We start from the raw sequence: 20,488 nt of genomic DNA on the forward strand, positions 1-20,488 counted from the left end.
CACCCCAAACTACCCAGCTCTAAATTTGAGATTACAATCCCATGTTGTGGGCCCTAATGCAATTAGTTTTTCTCTTAACATCAATTAAACCTGGTCTTCATCATCCACAATCACAATCTATGGAGCTCAGCCTCATCATTTGTCCTTTATTCCTGGTGTCATTCAGCTAAAAGCTGGTATTTATCAGTCATGATGTACACAGAATGTGTTGATTATACAGTATTTTGTTTCTTGGTCCAAGTTTGGTTTTGATAAACTGAATTGAAAATGCTTCTTAGAAGTGTAACATGGAAATATCATCTAAAATTGACAGTCAGGTCTGTCCTTGTGAACCTGAGCAAATGGACACTGAAAAATTACAGATGCTGGAAATCTGAAATCAAAGCACAGAGCGCCCAGCAGGCATGCAGCATATACAGAGAGAAACACAGAGTGAATCTGAGTACACTTTATATTAAAAACTGCTCAGATGACTGCATGCACCGTACCTACTTTTGATTAGTGGAATCATGTGCCCTTTGCACGGCATCTTGGGGCTATGCATCCTCCACCTGTTTCGGCTGTGATGTTATGTAGAGTCACAAACCTGAAATTGCCTGTGCATCAGCCCTCACCTCCAGATCCAGAGCTGCCTGGCTTTAGACCCCTCTTGTGATCAAAGACTCTTATTTTTAACCTCCTTTACTTCCAACTTTTCAAAATTTTTGCATGCCACAGTCCTGAGGGCGCATCAGATTGCATAGAGGGAGAGAGAGTGTAAAAGAAAACAAGTGGGGCAGTCGCTTGCTGGAAAAATAAGCTGAAAAATGGCAGATGGAATTTAATGTAGACAAGTGTGAGGTGTGGCACTTTGGGAGGACCTACAGGGTAGGTCTTAAACGGTGAGTGGTAGGATACTGCAGAGTGAGGTAGAATTGAGGAAACAAACAACAAACAACAGGAACTAACGAAGGGTCTCGGCCTGAAACGTCGACTGTACCTCTTCCTAGAGATGCTGCCTGGCCTGCTGCATTCACCAGTAACTTTGATGTGTGTTGCTAGAATTGAGGAATCTGGGAATATAGATCCCTAGTTCATTGAGAGTGGCATTACAGATTGACAGGGTCGTAAAGAAAGCTCTTGGCACAGTGGCCTTCATAAATCAAACTATTAAGTACAGGAGAAGGGATGTTATGTTCAAGTTGTATAAGACTGGTGAGACCTGATTTGGAGTATTGAGTGCAGTTTCGGTCACTTACCCATGGAAAAGATGTAAATAAAATTGAAAGAGTGCAGAGAAAATTTTACAAGGATGTTGCTGGGACTTGAGGACCTGAGTTGTAGGGAAGGTTTGGACTTAATTCCCTAGAACATAGAAGATTGAGGGGAGATTTGATGAAGATATGCAAAATTGAGGGGTATAGATAGGGTAAGTGCAAGCAGGCTTTTTCCACTGAGGTTGGGTGAGACTAGAGGTCATGGGTTAAGGGTGAAAGGTGAAATATTTAAAGGGAACTTATTCACTCAGAGGGTGGTGAGTGTGGCTTGAGCTGCCAGCGCAAGTAGTGGATACGAACTTGATTTCAACATTTTTTTAAAAATTTTGATTGGTACATGAATGAGAGGAGTATGGAGGGCTATGGGCTGGGTGTAGGTTGATTGGACTAGGTAGATTAATGGTTCAAAACAGACTAGATGGACTAAAGGATCTGTTCTGTGCTGTAGTGTTCTGTGACTTTATGAAAATCATAGTTGCCGAGGTTTACCAAGCTTTATGGGTCATTTGCTCGCTGTGATCGTTTATCGTACAGTATTTGATTCCAACTTTGACTCTGCAGGAATGAGTTGTCACATAAAGGAAAGATCAGAATTGTAGATTTGACTCTTGAGTGTAGTGAATGTACATCATGATGAGCTTGGATCATATCAGAGTGTGTCACTTAAGGAGAATGAGGATGAGGAGAGAGATTCCTGGCATTTCTGGATTTCCTTCCAAACTTTTTAATGTCCATAGCAGACTCCATCCATTTTCCAAGTGGGTTCATCGCACTGAAAATGATTTTATTGGAGTAGAAGGCACAGAAGTGATTGGAATTGAACGATGTAGTTACAGGAACTTCTGATAAGTGTTGTATTCACTGACTGATCTGGAAAATAAAAGCTGCTGATGTGAGAAATCAGAAATGTTGGAGGTACCTTGCTGCTCGGGCAACACCCAGGGAAGAAAAACTGAGTTGATATGGCTTACTTTTCTATATTTGGATGTGCTGTCTTGTATACTTGTGTTTTGTTTCAGATTTCTCGCATTGGTAGTTCTTCTTTGGCCTATTGATCCATTGTGTAGATTATTAATAAAGTATGAAAATTTAGTCTGAAAAATTGGAGTGCTGAATGAAATCTATGAAGTTCATTTTGTTTTCTGTTGAATATCCCTAGAATTTGCTGAAACATCCAGAATTAAGCAATAGCCAACTTCTCGCAGATTTTCTCTCTCCTGATGGTTGCGAATCACAGTTTCTGGAGAAAATCCTGCCGGATGTAAACCTGGGTAAGATGTTGAGCATTTCAGCAGGTGTGAAGGTCATAGGCCAGTATGTGAACAACAGTGATGTCTGAAGCTTGAGCAGTGGTAAGCGTAGCAAACTGGAATATGGCCAGAAGATGTGGGATTTCATTTATTCTCATTTTAGGGGTTGCAGGAGTCATGACCGCACAAGGAATCTTTGGACAGCCCTTGCCATTCTCATATTCTTCAGAAAGTACCTAATTTTAATTACAAATGAGATTGTGATGAAGTGGGAATGAGTCCTGAACAGAGCGTCTGTTATTCGTGAAGTGAAAAGTACCCATGAAATGTAATATTGTCTCTGTTTCTAGGGAAAATTATCAAGTCTGTCCCTGGAAAACTGATAAAGGAAGTAAGTTACAAACATCTTTCATAGACTTCTTGCACAAATATCTTCATCAGCCGAGGTTGATCAAACAACTGTTCCCAGGCCTTCCCCTATGATGGGCTGCTTGTGAAAATCTGAAAGGAATTTTCCCCATTGACCCAGGAGTTATTTTTTCCATCTCATAATTCACCCCGTTTCACCCGCTGAATCTGATTGGAGCACACATTTGATTACAGCATTGTGTGTGGCCTGGAGCAACAGATTACTTTATCATACTTCCTTCAAAGGAACCAGCCAAGCCAGCTAAAAAGTAAATGAACCCCCCACCCCCACCCCAAAACTAATCCCTCCTACCTGCACAATGTCCAAATCCCTCCGTCTTCCTCATTATCTAAACATCTCTTAAAAACCTCCGATGCATTTGCCTCTACACCCATACCAGGCAGCACATTCCCTTTGAACCTACCCGCAGTCACCTTCAATGCACACGTTCTGGTAATAGACATCTCTTCCCTGAGAAAAAGATGCTCCCTGTCTACTCTATCTTACAGATGGCCCTGGAACTTAACCCCAAACTCGGAATGTCCCGAGCTGCAATAGCGTTGTGCCTGGCGCCCAAGTGAGCTGGGATTTCTGGAATCTGACTTTCGATAGAGTCTTAATTGAAATGTTGACCCTTGTCCATCTCTACGTTATTAATTATTTCGGAAATCTTTTGTTTTTGTCTCAACTGTGCTTTTATCTGGTCTGCTGCTCATTCATTGCTTTGCTGATTCTGTCCTCCAGCTTTCAAGGTTGTTACCGCTTGAATCAGTGAACTTGATACAGAGCCCTGTTGGCTCAGCTTATTTGTTGTGTTTTCTTTTTAAAGCTGATGTCTGCAGAAATGGTTGGGGAATCTGACCTGAATGGGTTTGCTGAGGCTGATTCAAACTGATGTAGAGAATCGCAGCTCGTCAACAGATTGCCAAATAAGATCATGCAATTAGTCATCAAATTTCAGTGACCAGCAAAGTGTTTCAGTTACTGTCGATACAAAGGCGTGTCAGGAAGATTTGGTCTAAGTACTGCATTTGCAGTTGGGTTTAACAGCGGATGTTGTATCACATCTTTAATAGGTAGTAAATGTGGTAAATGTCATCTCAAGGCCCTTCATAAAATTCCCATTATGTTACAAATTCATATTGAACCACATGATAAGAGAAAATAAGAACAAGAGGGAATGTACAAAAGGATTTGGGTCATGAAGTCAGAGTAATCACATCTTCAGATGAGTAAGATGTCAGCACTAGGGGAGTGCAAGGCAACTAAAGGAGATGAAGGGTGGGGAATGTCATGGCCAAGGAGGGATTTGAAAACGAGATGAGAATTTTTAATCACCAGGTCATGGTTTCCCTGGTGACCAAAAAAAAAAGAGGGTATTGGCACAATTTGGAACAGACATTGTTTCAGGCCAATACCCTTCTTCAGGACTGAATGAAGTGTGGTGAAGTTAGTCAGGAGGAACTTAGGAATACAGTCTGGAGAGTGGGTAAATATTTTTATGAATCCATGGCCAGGTTATTGTAGCTGTTGGGTAGGTATAAGGAATTCCTCTTTGGGGCGTAGTTTATTTGCATTGGAGCCAGTGGCAGAGGTCAGGGTCAGGGCTATCTAAGATTTCTCCTCCGTATCCCAGAGGAATGGAATCAGTTTTATCAACAAGTGCAGCCATGCTGAGATGGTGGCTCCCAGTGTCTCTTGCTGGAGACAGGAACTTATCCTGCTGCCTTGGTGTGGGGCAGACAGTATCTGCTTGGAATCACATCATCACCATCTTCGTTCTGTGCCGTGTCGTATGACGTAGGCAATCGTGGTCTTACGACCATGATTGTGCTTGGTAAATGTTACTACAGAAGTGGTTTGCCATTGCTGCCTTTTGAGCAGGGTCTTTACAAGAAGGGTGACCTGGTCATTATCAATACTCTGCAGAGATTGTCTGCTTGGCATCAGAGGTCACATAACCGGGGCTTATGATATACACCAGCTGCTCATACGGCCATCCACCACCTGTTCCCATGGCTTCACATGACCCTGATCCGGTGGGGGGGAGTGGGGCTAAGTAGGAGTTATACCTTGCGCAAGGGTGACCTGCAGGCTAGTGGAGAGAAGGAGAGCCTTACTCCTCCTTGGAATCACAGAGGTATAAAAAAGTGGTTTTTACCCAGATTTGCAAGTGTTGGAATTTATTGAAGTCTTGCATTGACCTCATTAAATTCCAGTTTGTGTTTTACAGCCATACTGCAGTCCTCATTAACTGTCTCTCCACATTGTAATCACTGTATAACCTATGCATTGTTCACTTGTTGCTCTTGTATAGAAAGGTCAACACCTGGAATCATTTCTCACAGCATTCATCAACTCCTGTGAGGCTCCCAAGCCCAAACCAAGCAGGCCAGAGCTCACCATTCTCAGCCCAACCTCAGAGAACAATAAAAAGGTGAGTTAAGGGGCACTTATCTAATAGGAGTTTGTAGAGGCAATCAGCCCATGATACTCTGCAGTGCTTGCTTCTTTTCATAATAGTTCTCACAGGGGCACCTTGAAGTAATCTGGAATTGTAGGTTTATTTCTTTCCTATTCTCTTCATGAAAATGATAGGTTGGTGGGAAAGAGGGTGATTTTAATGTGTCTTAATCCCTGTATTTACACCAGAATTACAGTATTATTAACCTAATACAGCTGGGAAAACTGGTTTACTGATCTTGGAGGAGTATGTGATGTTTTGAAAGCTCATATTAAAACCGGCCAATTTTTAACGGATCAGTATTTAAAGAAAATATGTAAATTTTCTGGATATATTGTTGTGTTTGTACTACAAGGAAGTGTGTGCAAGTTTAGGATGTGCGTGCAGATGTCAAGCTACTCCATATTTTCAGAAATGAAAATGCTTCACGTTTGACTGAGACTGAGTATTGGCGTAGTGGGAGTGAGTTGCACACGCAGACACGCTCACAAACACGTGCTGTCACGTGCGCACACACAGGTGCAAGCTCTCACATGCACACACACAGACATGTTAGGTGGAGCAGAACTGGAGGATTGCCTGTCGCATATTGGAATGTCATAAGGAGGAGGATATTAAGTTCCTTATACCTGCTCTGGCAGTTGATGCATCATGGCTGATCTTTTACTTCGGTGCTTCTTTCCTACCCTAAACGCATATTCCTTGCTTCTCTGATTGTCAAAGTATCTTTAAGCTCCCGTCTTGAATATGTAAAGTAAATGAGCCTCCATGTTCCAGAGATTCATAGTCCTGAGTGGCCAGTGTTGATGTGTCTATGGTTCGAGACATCCCAGTCAGGGAAAATATCATCCCTGTCAGTCTCATAAATACCTTGTATGTGTCAAAGAGGTCACTTCGTGTTTTCCTAAACTCATCAACCCTATGGGCCCATTCTTAAAGATTCCAAGTACATTTATTATCAATGTATGTATGCAGTATACAACCCTGAGATTCGTCTTCGGCTATGAAACAAAGAAACACCATGGAACTCGTTCAAAGAAAACACTCAATGCTCAAAAAAAGAACAAATTACACAAACGGCAAAAGACGAATGAATAGCACACAAAATATTAAACATCAAACTGCAGAGTCCTTGAAACGGTCTAGGAATGTTCAGTGTAGCTCAGTTCAATTTAGCGCTGTGTCATTTGTTGACTGAAGTGCCCTGATCAAAATCGCGAAAAATAGCAGCAAAAAAGGAGTAACCAGGAGCACATATAACATGAACTGCAAAAGTCCTCTAAGAACAAGTCCAATCCATAAACCTTGCCCAAGACTCCTGCACCTTCTTCCAGCAGCAGCAAGTGAGAGGGACGGGGAGAGAGACACCAATCAAATGAAGGCAGATGACACTGAACATCTGCTCACCTTTCACTCTCATCCTCGTTATTTCCATCTTGCTTGATGCTTTAATCAGTAAGATCTGTGAGTAATGGAGCTGATCATGGGTTCACACTCCAACAGTAGGTGACATAGTTCATTCTCAACCACACAGAATTCCCTTGGAGACAGCAGAAGCTGCAGATCACTCAGTCGGCCCAAAAACACATTATCAAGATGTAACATACATCAAAGTTGCTGGTGAACGCAGCAGGCCAGGCAGCATCTATAGGAAGAGGCGCAGTCGACGTTTCAGGCCGAGACCCTTCGTCAGGTCCAGTCCTGACGAAGGGTCTCGGCCTGAAACGTCGACTGCGCCTCTTCCTATAGATGCTGCCTGGCCTGCTGCGTTCACCAGCAACTTTGATGTATGTTGCTTGAATTTCCAGCATCTGCAGAATTCCTGTTGTTTGCGTTATCAAGATGTAAATGGCAGGCTCCAATCGCACACAGATTAGTGGTAGAAGTATATTTAAAAGAAGGAGGAAAAGAAGTTGTTTGTGAACTGTCTGCAGAATATTGCCAATAGCCATTGCTGCCACCTTGCCGCATTCTCTCCTTGAGGGATAAGTTCTTCATCTCAGCAATCCATCTGGTGAACCTTTACTGCACTCTTTCTGTCACAGGTAGGAGGAACAGACAAACTCTTCTGGATACAGTCTCACCTGGGCTCCATATAACAGTCTCATGCCTTTCCACGTAATTTCAAATCATCTTGCAACGAAGAGCAAAAGACCATTTGCCTCCATTTACTTTCTGTCCTTGCACACATTGACTGGTGTACAAGGACACACAAGTCCCTTTGATCAGTGCAGCTTTTTGGTCTCTTACTGTATATAGAAAAACATGTTTTTTTTAATTTTATTTCCTACCAAGTGGTGAGGTTTCACACTTCTTCTCCACGTCGGTTCTGCCTTCAGTCAGACACCTGGCCTTCCCCTAGCCACCCGAGGCATCTCTGCCCTACTGCCACCCAGCTTGGAGGGGAACATTTCTTTTAAATCAGTGATATAGATTCTTAGCAGCTGGGACTCTGACATCAATCTGTGTTACCGTACCAGTTTGAATGTCCTAATTTCTCAAAGTAAATTGTTCATGCCTACTCGTCCTCTTTCCATGCACGAGTATCATTCCCAATTAAAACTACCTTATACCTTAATCAAAGGGACTCTGAAAGTCCATATGCACTACATCCACTCATTTACCTACAACTTCAAAAACCTGTACCTGCTTTGTTAAATATGATTTCATTTTCATGATTCAGTGCTGAGCTCAGTCGAATCCTATTATTTGTTATTATACTGAGCCCTCTTCTGTACTCCCTTTTCACCTATGATTGCGTTCCTGTACATGGCTCGAACTCCATAATCAAGTTCACAGACGACACCACGGTGGTTGGCCTGATCAGAGGGGATGACGAGATGGCCTACAGGGACGAGGTCTAGCACCTGGCCGCATGGTGTGCCGACAACAACCTGGCCCTTAACACCCAGAAGACCAAGGAGATCATTGTGGACTTCAGGCATGCTAGGAGCCACACTCATGTCCCCATCTACATCAGCGGAGCTATAGTGGTGTGTGTATCAAGCTTCAAATTCCTTGGTATCCACATTTCCGAGGATCTCACCTGGTCCCTGAACTCCTCCATCCTGATCAAAAAGGCACAATAGCACCTTTATTTCCTGCGGAGCATCAAGAAAGCTCACCTCTGCCCCAGGATACTGACGGACTTTTACCGCTGTACCATTGAGAGCATACTCACCAACTGCACCTCAGTGTGGTATGGCAATTGTCCCGTATCGGACCACAAAGCACTCCAGCATGTGGTGAAAACTGCCCAGCGGATTATCGGCACCCAATTGCCCACCATTGAGAACATCTACCATAAACGCTGCCTGGGCAGGGCGAAAAGCATTATCAAGGATGCATCTCACCCTAACCATGGACTTTTTACTCTCCTCTCATCCGGTAGGCGCTACAGGAGCCTCTGCTCCTGCACCAGCAGGCACAGGAAGAGCTTCTTCCCTGAGACTGTGACCCTGCTGAACCTCACATCACAGCGCTGAGCAGTATTGCACCCATATTGTACTGTCTCAGTACTTTTATATTTGTGTGCTGTAGCACTTACTTTTTATTCGCAGTTATTTTGTAAATAACACTATTCTTTGCATTTCTGGTCAGATGCTAACTGCATTTCATTGGCTTTGTATCTGTATTCGGCATAATGACGATAAAGTTGAATCTAATCTTTCTAAGTGCAGTATTAGCACTTCCCTAATAATAGGTTCCAGCAATTTCCCAACTACTGATGTCAAGCTAACTGATCTACACTTCTTGGTTGTTTGTTTTCTCTTTTAGGAAGTAGTAGACCTAACCTACTGTATAATGATCTACACACAGCAACCAAGCCGCTCTATTTTATTCATTCTATGCTATGGCATTTTTGACAACGATAATCCATGCATAGTTAACCTTGCTGTGTAGATCATTGGCGGCTGGGATTTTACTGGCTTTCTCTCCTATTGATTTCTCTATTACTAGCTCGTACTGATTTCTGGGGTGCTAGTTCTCTCTTTGGTATCTCTTAGTGCCTCAGAATCAAGCCCCTTGCCACAGAGTCCACATCGACTACCAGGCACCCATTCATACTAATAATACACAATTCCGTTTTTAACTTGTTGCTTTATTTATATTTTAGAAACATAGAAAACCTACAGCACAATACAGGCCCTTTGGCCCACAAAGCTGTGCCAAACATGTCCTTACCTAAGAACTACCTAGGCTTACCCATAGCCCTCTATTTTTCTAAGCTCCATGTATCCATCCAGGAGTCTCTTAAAAGACCCTATTGTATCCGCCTCCACCGCTGCCGCCGGCAGCCCATTCCACACACTCACCACTCTCTGCGTAAAAAGACTTTCCCCTGACATCTCCTCTGTACCTGCTTTTATCCATGATACAGTAAATTTCTCTGCATTTACCATTATGGACCATTATAAATCTTCCTGACCCATTCTGTGAGGGACCCACTTTAATTTCTGTTCATCTTTTCTTTTTTTAACATAGCCATTATGTCTGCTTTAGTCTTCTTGCTCAATTATTGTCATATTCTGCATTCCCTTTCATTTTGAATGTCTTGGTCATCCATTGCTGAGTTCTGAAATGTTCCTAATCCTCAGCCTACCCACAATTTTTGACAATATTACTAGCAGTTAGTTTTAATCTTTAATCAAATCCTATCTTTAGTTTCTCTTGTCTGGTGTTTTTTCCTGTTAGTTTTTTGTGCTTTAAATGCAGACACATTACACTAATCCATTGTTGTCATACCTTTTAGTATAGCTCCCAATAAACTGCTGAATTGTTTAGATTTAAGATCTCAGTTTTCAGTCTTTTTCACTCTTAAGTTAACATTAATCATTTAGTTATTACTCTTCCCTCAAGCTGTTTTGACTACAAAAATATTAATTATTTAGCCCTTTCTTTTTGCACAATACTCATTCTAAAATAGCTTGTTACCTGGTAGTTCATCAGCATATTGACCTAGGAAATGCCTCATATGCACTCCATGAAATTGTCCTCCACAATATTGCCATTGAGTTGATTTGCCCGGTCTGTACGGAGATTAAAAGCCCTGTGATTTTGATTATCTCTGTTACAATTTCCTGATTTATGCTCTGCCTAAGGTCACCCTGCGGTTCGGCATTTTTCAACGACTCCCATCAATGCTTTCTGCTGTTTGCTGCTTTATTTTCCGAGCTGGGATTATTTCTGTCTACCATTGACATATTGGGGTTTTCAGGTGTGGCTAGAGGGACATATTGGACAGTTGGTGATCGGGAACTGGCATGAAGAAAGTATGAGAGACAATGACCGGGGACTCTGGCAGTCCCAGTGATATCAGATGGGAACCTTTGGTCAGAATGGTGGCTGAATATTGGCAGTAGGAGGAAGGGTCAATGCCAACGTGGAAGGCTAAGAGCTCCAGTGAATAGATGGCTAATCCATTGTGGCCCAAGCTCCCGGCAGTGCTCTTAATAGAACATGGAATGTGTAATGATGAAATGTGTCGTGGTCACTCATGTCTGCAAGTGTCCATTGAATGGTGCAAGATGACTTTTATCGCATCTCACTTCAAAACTAATTCTGCTTTTGTTTTTGCTTCATGATGCTGTTTGAGCATCATGGGGCAGTGGGTTGGCGATTCGTTGTAGTGCAGTTTTCAATAACCAGGTTTCAAATGTTCTGTTTTATTTGCTGCCTTATTGAGGGAATCATAAGAAGTACTGTCTATCCGGCTTCACCTATCACCTTCCAGCTAGCCTCCTGTCCCTCCCCTCACAGTTTTGTTCTGACACCTTCCTCCTTTCTTCTCAGCCCTGAAGAAGGGTCTTGGCCCGAAACATCAACTGCTTATTAACTTCAATCGATGCTGCCTGACCTGCTGAGTTCCTTCAGCATTTTGTCTGTGTTAGTCTGGATTTCTAGTATCTGCAGACTTTCTCAGGTTTATGATTTACTGTATATCTGTGACCTGTTTCCATTGTATTTAGGACCAAGCGTTTGTAAAGTAAATGGCACCACGTGTGTCAATTAATACAAAGCACCATGCTGTGGAAGGAAACGTCAACTGGTATTTTTAATGGATTCCTATCTTTCAGCTTTTTACTGACTTGTATAAAAATAACGCTAATCGCTCTGAAAGCATAGAGAAGAAGTACAATCAGAACTACTTCATGGAAATGACAACATTGGATGGCATTTATGATTACATGATGTATGTGGGTAAGTGAGCTAAATAGTTCAAGTCAGCAAGTCTATTTGTGTAACGCCTGAGCCCTTTGTAATTCTGATCCTTTAATATGATCATGGAGATTTTGTAAACTTAGTCCTGAAAAGTTGTTTGTGACATCCAGAACCTCTCAAAGCTTTCCATTATAAAAATATGCTTCCTACTCTCATGGGAATAGTTTTAATTCTGAAAGTGTGTCTACTCTTTCTGGATTAACCTATCAAAGGGAATAATTACTCTGGATTTACCTCTCTCCCCAAAGTCACTTTGTTATTTTTGACCCATTCACCCTTGAGTGTTATTGGAGAAAAGCAGATCATAAAAAAAACATGCAAACTAGTGCAATAAAGAAAGTTCTCAAGTATATTCTTTTTTTTAAAAAATGGTGTATAAGCGCAATATTAAAATAAACTTTGTCCACAAGTCTGCCATAAAAACGTTGTAGATAAGGATTGGTGTTCATTTGTAAAGGCAGGGACTGATTAGGGGGAGTCAGAATGGCTTTGTGAGGTGCTTAGCCTGTTTCACTAACTTGAGGTCCTTGAAGAGACAACTAAGGAGATTAATGAAGGTAGAGCAGTAGATGTTGTCTGTATGGACATTTGACAAGGCCCTGCATTGTCAGTTGATCCAAAAGTTTAATTCCAATGTGAGCTGGTTTATTGGCGATAGGATGCAGAGGATGGTGGTGGCAAGATTCTGTTAGGCATCCTGCCCTCTCTCGGGAAGAGTCAGTGTCCCACACCAGCCTCAGAACCCACAAACCTAAATTGGAAGTTAATCATACTTGGTCTTGAGGGATTCCCTGGAAGAAGCAGCAGTAACCACGACATAATGTTTATAATATCATACATGTTTTGGTTGGAGTGACATTGGGAGGGTCTTGTGTTCAGTTTTGTATTTGGAAGTCTTCATTCAGACTGTATGTGGAGTCCACTATAGATGTCCTCTGATTTGTACCAATGGTTGCTGATCTCCCCATTGGGAAATGTGAGTGAGGGAACACTAGCTATGTGTCCAACAGATTATCTGATCCCCCTGAATACCACTGCTTTCTCTAGAGGGGGGCAACCCAAGTGAAGGATCCAAGCATGCTACAGATGACAACTAAGTTTAATATGCTAACAGTTGGATTTTGTTTTGATTTGCAGCCCGTGTTGTTTTTCACATCCCAGACTGGCTGCATCATTTCCTAATGGGTGGACGCATTCTGTTGAAGAACACACTGGAGGCATATGCAAACAATTACCTTCAGCGAAAGCTGGACCGGTTGCTCCAGGAGCATCGAGTGGTCTCCCTTATAACTCTGCTGCGAGGTGAGTAGCAGAACTTAATGAGGGCAGAGGCCACATCAGAGATTCCCATTGCTGACTGCCTTCAGCACTCTGACTGGGCCTCTTTCAACCCATCATCTGCTTTGGCATTGATACATGAAAGGGAAGCAGGAAATGAAGAGACCACAAATGCACCTAGAGAGACGTGGATAAGAAGAGGAGGAGGGGAGATGCTGCTTATTAGAAAGGGAGAATAAGGGATTTGAATTGAATTTAGCAAAATTTAAATCATACATCTGTCCCACAACGTCAGGGGGTAAAAGTCTTTGTGTTATGGCTCTGTTGCAATTTTCAGACATGTGAATTTATAAGTCTAATAGCTTGTAGAAAGAAGTTGTCCCATAGCCTGTTGGTCCTGGCTTTAATGCTGCGGTACCGTTTACCAGACGGAAGCAGCTGAAACAGTTTATGGTTGGGGTGACTGGTGTCCCCGATGATCTTCCAGGCCTTCTTTCTGCACCTGCTGCTGTAAATGTCCTCAATGGAGAGAAGTTCACATCTACAGATGCAATGGGCTGTCCATACCACTCTCTGCAGTGCTCAGCGATTTAAGATTGGTGCAGTTCCTGTACCAGGCAGTGATATAACCAGTCAGTATTCTCTCAATAGTGCCCCTGTAGAAGGTCTTGATGATTTGGAGGCTCAGGCCAAACTCCTTCAGTCGCCTAAGGTGGAAGAGACGCTGTTGTGGCTTTTTTTGCCACATAGCTGGTGTGTACAGTCCAGGAGAGATCTTAGGTAATGTGTATATTGACAGACTTGAAACTACTCATCCTTTCAACTGCAGTCCCGTTGATGTTGATCGGGGGGAGCTTGTCTCCGTTCCTCCTGTAATCCACGATCAGCTCTTTTGTTGGACATTGAGGGAGAGGTTGTTATCTTGGCACCATTGCGTCACTAAGATCACTAGTGGGGGAGGTAGCTTGTTCCTTGTGCCCTGTGTGTCCACAAGTTCCTCTGGATTACTCCGCTTCAGCCCTCTTGCACTCCCTCCAAGAGCGTGACCCCCCCCTTCCAGCACACCCAAAGTGCTTAGTAATAACGTATTTGTCTGTGGGTTCAAGACCATTAGATTTGGCTTGCAGTCCTCGGGGATGCTGCACAGTTGAGGGTGACGTAATGATCCCATGCATTGCTCATCAAAGAACAGAGGGCATCTGCCCACCTTTTTGATGCTCCATTTCTCTTTGGATCAGTATGAACAGAATGTATTTTTGATATCTGGCATTTTTGTCTGTTTGCTCTTTGTGAAAATTTGCTGAGTGCCCATTGCTGAATTTCCCATGTTAAAACGGTCAGGTAGTTGAGGCAGTCAATGGTTTTATGTAACTCAGTGTTTTTTGTTCTTTCTGCTGCCAGCACTTTGCTCATAATCCATTCAGAATTTGCCTTCAGCTCTTTTCTTTCAGTTGCTCACAGACTGACTTCATACACACTTGAGTTTTTAATAATAGTAACCATAATAACTTATTCATAGAGCACTTCTCATATAGACGATGTAGTTCAAAGTGCTTTATAATGAGATAAAGTACAAACCTGAAAATAAAAGACAGAAAGGTGTTAGTTAAAAGCAAGTTAAGTAGGTTTCAACTGGGTTTTGAGAAGTGTCAACAGAGTCAGCATCCCTTATAGGTTTAGGTATTGAATTCCATGGTTTAGAACATAGTTCAAAAAAAGCTGACCTGCCAAATATCTTTTGAGAAAATTGCTTTAAATTAAGAGACCCCAAGAGCATGAGCAGGATTATAAAATGAAAGTGATTCTGTGATGTATAGTACTCCGGTCCCAGGCAATTGAAAATTTAAAAACAAAGAATTAAGAGAAGTTTAAAATCAATTCATAAAGCTACAGGAAGCTAATGCAGAGTAGCTAGGATGGGAGTTATATGCTCCCTCACCTTTGTTTTAGTTAAACGTCTCGCAGTGGCGTTCTGAATGAGCTGAGGTTTGTCAATAGATTGCTTCATAAAGCCAGTAAAAAGTGCATTGCAGTAATCCAGTCTACTCGATATAAAGGCGTAAAATAGTTTTTCAGCTTCATTACATGATCAAAACGGATGTACCTTCGCAATATTTCTTATGCATAGGAATTCTGTACTGGTCATTTTCTTTATGTGACAGTTAAAAGTATTGAGTATGTTGATGAAGTAGTATAAACCACAGAAAAAAAGCAAGAGCATTAAACTGATTTTAAAATATGACTTGGTTTTAAATGCCGAGCAATTTTTTTCTTATTGATCTGACTTTTACCTTTAAAAATGTGTGGCCACAGCATTTGTTCCTCCACAACAGTTAATGTTTCTATTTATTGTATGTTCTCTTGCCTTGTTTTACTTCCTTAAATGCACTTCCTTGCATTAAGACACAGGAGCAGAAATAGGCCATCCAGCTCATCGAGTGCGCTGTGCCTTTCGGTCATGACTGATTTATTATTCCCTCTCACCTCCTTGTTCAGAGAACCTTTGATACCCTTTCTGAGCAGGAACCTGTAATTTCTGCTTTAAGTATACCCAATGACTTGGCTTCCACAGCTGTCTGTGGCACTGAGTTTCACAGATTCACCACCTTCTGTTTTAAAAGGACTTCCTTTTGTTCTGAGGCTGTGCTGTCTAGTCCTAAACTCTCCCACTGTAGGAAATATCCACTCAATCCAAACATTTCAGTATTGAGTGGGTGTCAATGAGATCCTCCCTCAACCTTCTAAACTCTAACGAGTACGGGCTCAGAGTTAACCCTTTCATCCTCAGGACCTTCGCTAACGCCAGCACATCCTTCCTTTGATATAGGGCCCAAAGCTGCTCCAAATGTGGTTTGAACAATGCCTTATAAAGCCTCAGCATTATATCCTCACTTCTATATTCTAGTCTCTCAAAATGAATGTCAGCCTTGCAAGTGCCTTCCTTACCACCGACTCAACCTGCAAGTTAACCTTTAGGGAATCCTAAGACTCCTCTGCATCTTTGATTTCTGAATTCTCTCCCCATTTAGAAAATAGTTTAAACCTTTACTCCTTTTACCACAGTGCATGACCATACACTTCCCAATGCTGTATGCCATCTGCTACTACTTTGCCCATTCTCCTAACCTATCCAAATCCTTCTGCAGACTCCCTGCTTTCTCAACACTACCTCCCCTTCCATCTGACTTTGTATCGTCCGCAAACTGACCACAAATCCATTGATTCTATCATCCAGATCATTAATATATGACATGGAAGACAGCAAATACAACACTGACCCTTCCAGAACACCATCCTCTACTGTAAAGATGAAGCCACACTCAGGTTGGAGGAACAACACCTTATATTCCGTATGGATAGCCTCCAACCTGATGGCATGAACATTGACTTCTCTAATTTCCGCTAATGCCCCACCTCCCCCTCGTACCCCATCCATTATTTATTTATCTACACACATTCTTTCTCTCTCTCTCTCTCTCCTTTTTCTCCCTCTGACTATACCCCTTGCCCATCCTCTGGGTTTTTCCCCCCTCTCCCTTTTCCTTCTCCCTGGGCCTCCTGTCCCATGATCCTCTCATATCCCTTTTGCCAATCACCTGTCCAGCTCTTGGCTCCATCCCTCCCCCTCCTGTCTTCTCCTATCATTTTGATTCTCCCCCTCCCCCTCCCATTTTCAAATCTCTTACTAGCTCTTCCTTCAGTTAGTCCTGACGAAGGGTCTTGGCCTGAAACGTCGACTGTACCTCTTCCTAGAGATGCTGCTTGGCCTGCTGCGTTCACCAGCAACTTTGATTTGTGTTGCTTGAATTTCCAGATCTGCAGAATTCCTTGTGTTTGCACCATTAGTCACTGGCAGCCAATGAGGAAAGGCCCCTTTTACTCCAATTCTTTGCTTTCTACCAGTCAGCCAATTGTATATTCGTGTAATCTTTCTTGTAATACCATGGGCTCTTACCTTGTTTAGCAGCCTCATGTGCAGCACCCTGTCAAAGGCCTTCTGAAAATCCAAGTAAACAAAAGCCACATACCCTCCTTTCTCCATCCTGCTAGTTATTTCCTCAAAAAATTCCAACAGATTTATCAGGCAAGATTTCCTCTTAAGAAAACCATGCTGAGTTCAGCAGATTGTTTGCTTCCAAGTACCTCGAAACTTCATCCTTAACAATGGACTCTAAAATTTTACCGATCTCAGAAGTCAGGGTGATCAGCCTATAATTTCTTGTCTTTTGCCTCCCTCTCTTAAAGGGTGGGGTGATATTTGCAATTAGCCAGCCATCAGGACTGTTCCTAACTCTAATGCCTTTACAGTCTCTTCAGCTACCTTTTTCTGAACCCTAGGGTATAGTGTGTGAATCGAATGTACTTATTCACCAGAGAGCTTTGAGCTTCCTAAGTATCTTGGAATAAGTTTTATTTTACAGTTTTCTAGAAATGATTACACAGCATATGATCCTGCAGTCTAAAGTCTTCTCTTTGTCAACCATGCACCAATATGCTGCAAACATCTGCGAACATTTTTCTCTATTCTGTACTTAAATCACTCTACTGTATGTGCTTTTACTTTTATTTATCTATCCATCTATTCTGCACCCCCCCCCACTGGCCCTTCAAGCCACCCCACTCAGCAAACCCCCCTGTTTAATCCTAGCCTAATCACAGGACAATTTACAATGACCGATTAACTTACCAGCTGGTACGTCTTTGGACTGTGGGAGGAAACCCATGTGGTCAGGGGGAGAACGTACAGACTCCTGACAGGTAGCAGTGGGAATTGAAAAGCGTTGCGCTAACGCTGCGCTACTGCGCCACCCCACAGTGTGCTTGATTTTTTTTTAGCAAGGTTTCGATGCTCTTCAAGCAAGTACAGTCACATTAGCTAAGCATAAATTACTAAATCCATACTGACTTTCCCCGCCTTTCCAAATGACAGCTTGAATTACTTGAACTATTCTTAGAATGGATTACCGTAATGTTCTCACCATTGAAATTAAGCCAACTGCCCTGCGTTTGGTTTGCCCCACCCTCCTGTAAACAACAGTACAATGCGGTGGATTCTGAATTCTAGCATACTTCCAAATTTGCCACTTACAGAAATGATTGTCGAGCAGGTCAACATTAGTTTAATCTTTCAGGGGAGCACCACTTTGAGAAATAAGTCCTCAACCAAAAATAAATTTATTCCTAGATACTGATCATATTTCTATCCTTCGCTCATTAATTGTGGCAGTAACTGGTTGAGGATTCACCAGGAACCAGTTACATTCTACTTGGGAAAACTAAATAGTAAAAATGAAAACAGACCACTGGATACAGATTTCATTAAAGTCTTTCTCAGGTGGAAAGTCTAGTGATATAAAAATTTATCTATGTTAGTCGTGCTCAGGCCTCGTGGCTTCCCAGTCCTGCCTCACTATCAATACGATTGTGGCTCAGAGTTCAAAGTGCATTTATTATGGAAGTGGGTATACCATATGCAACCTTGAGATTTGTCTTCTTACAGGCAGCCACAAAACAAAGAAACACAGTACAATCCACAAAAAACCTCACACAACAAGCGCCCAATGTGGGATAAAAGAACAAATAATACACAGAACATGAAGTGGAGAATCCCTGAAAGCGAGTCTACAGCCATGGAGCCAGTTCAGGACACAGTTGAGTGAAGCCAGTCTAGGAGCCGAACAGCTGCAGAGCACAACTTCTCCCGAAACTGGCGGCAGTGTAGACCAAAGACTCCTGCACCTCTTGCCCAGTGTTAGCGCGAGTAGAGAGAGGGAGATGAGTCAACCCGAAGCAGAATGGGACGAGCTCAGGTGGGGGATCTTGACTAACATGGAAAAGTGAACTGAACATGGGTTTCTCCTCTGCCCTTGGCTTCAGTGCTTTCATCTTTTAATCTGGCTCGGTGCATAAATCAGTGAAACATCGGTTCATTTTTCACTTTTGGGCTCCGACGTTACAGTCCAGCCTTAAGTCCAACCCAGCAATAGCCGCTGCAGCGATTGCCGTACCTCCATTCTTGAGAGTTCAGTTCACTGAAACCTTCAGGAGACCACACAAATGACAGATGGTTCAAACGGTTCCAAAGCATGCCTCCCAAAAGGAAATTACAGCCTGCAGATCGCAGTGATCCCAGTCCAGAAGTACTCTATTTAGGAGAATAGTAGTTTTGTGAGCTGCATACAAAACATCACCGTATGTCATCACCACCGTCTTGGGCTGACCTGCTGATTCCTATAACCTTCTTACTTCCTTGGACTTCCACAGTCCTACCAAATCTCAGTCCTTAACATAGTCAATGAATGAATATTCATTGCCCTCTGAGGTTGAAAACTTTAAAACTGACAGCCGTACTTATAAAGGAATTCCTTCTTAGTCCCACATGACTCCTTGTCTTGATACTTTGACCAGTAGTACTGAACTCCAGTCTGAAGAAACAACCTGTTGACATTTGCCGCCTTGATCCTTCCTAGAATCAGCTTGTCTCTACAGAATCACATTTTCTCAGTGGCTGTTTCTCAGAAAACCAAGAGGTCACGTGATTTGATTGTGGATAGGTTGAAAGTCAAATGAAGTGGCGGGCATTGGGAACGTTGTAAATCAGTGTGATATGCCTCTGTTCCCCTGTGAATCTGGTATAACTCCATCTATATAAATAATATGCACAATTGACAGGAAAGAAAGGAAATTACATTATTAATTCTGAACAGCCAGAGGTTAGGATGAAAAACCTCTGGTAAAATTTTAGATTTTACCAACTAAAAATACTAAAGACGTAGACAAAAAGAGGGATAAGGTGAATTTAACCCTTCAGAAATGAATGTGGAAAGATGAATAGTAAATTGGTGGTGTTCTTAGGCTGCAAGATGACCTGCCTGCTTAGCTGGTAAATTGGGTAGAGCGGTGGCCAATGGATTTTATGCCTGGTGATGCACTTTGGAGATCTGAAGGACAGAGTAGATGGTGAAAACATCTCGCAACACAGCGGCATCTGGAAAAGCTCTTCAATTGCCAACGCATTGAAGGCTACAGGGCAACGTTATATTGAAATGAACTGCACTATACTAAACATTTTTGGACTCTTTCAAGGACTCTTGTGGTTTGATGTTTTATATTCTGTGTGTATTTTTTCAGCATTTTTTTCTGTCATTTGCATGATTTGTTCTTTTTTATACATGAGATGTTGGATAGAAACAGAAAAACTACAGCACAATACAGACCCTTTGGCCCACAATGCTGTACCAAACATGTACTTACTTCAGAAATTACCTAGGGTTACCCATAGCCCTCTATTTTTCTAAGCTCCAAAATACCTATCCAGGAGTCTCTTAAAAGACCCTATGGTATCCGCCTCTACCACCGTTGCCGACAGCCCATTCCAGGCACTCACTACCCTCTGCATAAAAAAAAACTTACCCCTGACATCTCCACTGTACAGGCTTCCCCTGCCATCCGAAGGTAGAGCGTTCTTATGAAACGGTTCGTAAGCCGGAATGTCGTAAAGTGAAGAAGCAATTACCATTTATTTATATGGGAAAAATTTGTGAGCGTTCGCAGACCCAAAAATAACCTACCAAATCATGCCAAATAACACATAAAACCTAAAATAACA

The 20,488-nt window shown here is 42.3% G+C and overlaps 1 protein-coding gene across 3 annotated transcripts in view; it reads left to right on the forward strand.

Moving 5' to 3' along the window:
* Positions 1 to 20,488, forward strand: part of snx14 (sorting nexin 14) — a 174,602-nt gene that overhangs the window by 121,237 nt on the left and 32,877 nt on the right. For all 3 annotated transcript variants that reach the window (XM_063056561.1, XM_063056563.1, XM_063056562.1), the window contains 5 exons: positions 2,416 to 2,527; positions 2,857 to 2,897; positions 5,233 to 5,352; positions 11,457 to 11,580; positions 12,739 to 12,903. In XM_063056561.1, the coding sequence (XP_062912631.1) occupies positions 2,416 to 2,527; positions 2,857 to 2,897; positions 5,233 to 5,352; positions 11,457 to 11,580; positions 12,739 to 12,903 (562 nt within the window). The remainder of the gene's footprint in view (positions 1 to 2,415; positions 2,528 to 2,856; positions 2,898 to 5,232; positions 5,353 to 11,456; positions 11,581 to 12,738; positions 12,904 to 20,488) is intronic.

This window comes from Mobula hypostoma, chromosome 8 (genome assembly GCF_963921235.1).
Source record: "Mobula hypostoma chromosome 8, sMobHyp1.1, whole genome shotgun sequence".
Classification (NCBI taxonomy): Eukaryota; Metazoa; Chordata; class Chondrichthyes; order Myliobatiformes; family Myliobatidae; genus Mobula; species Mobula hypostoma.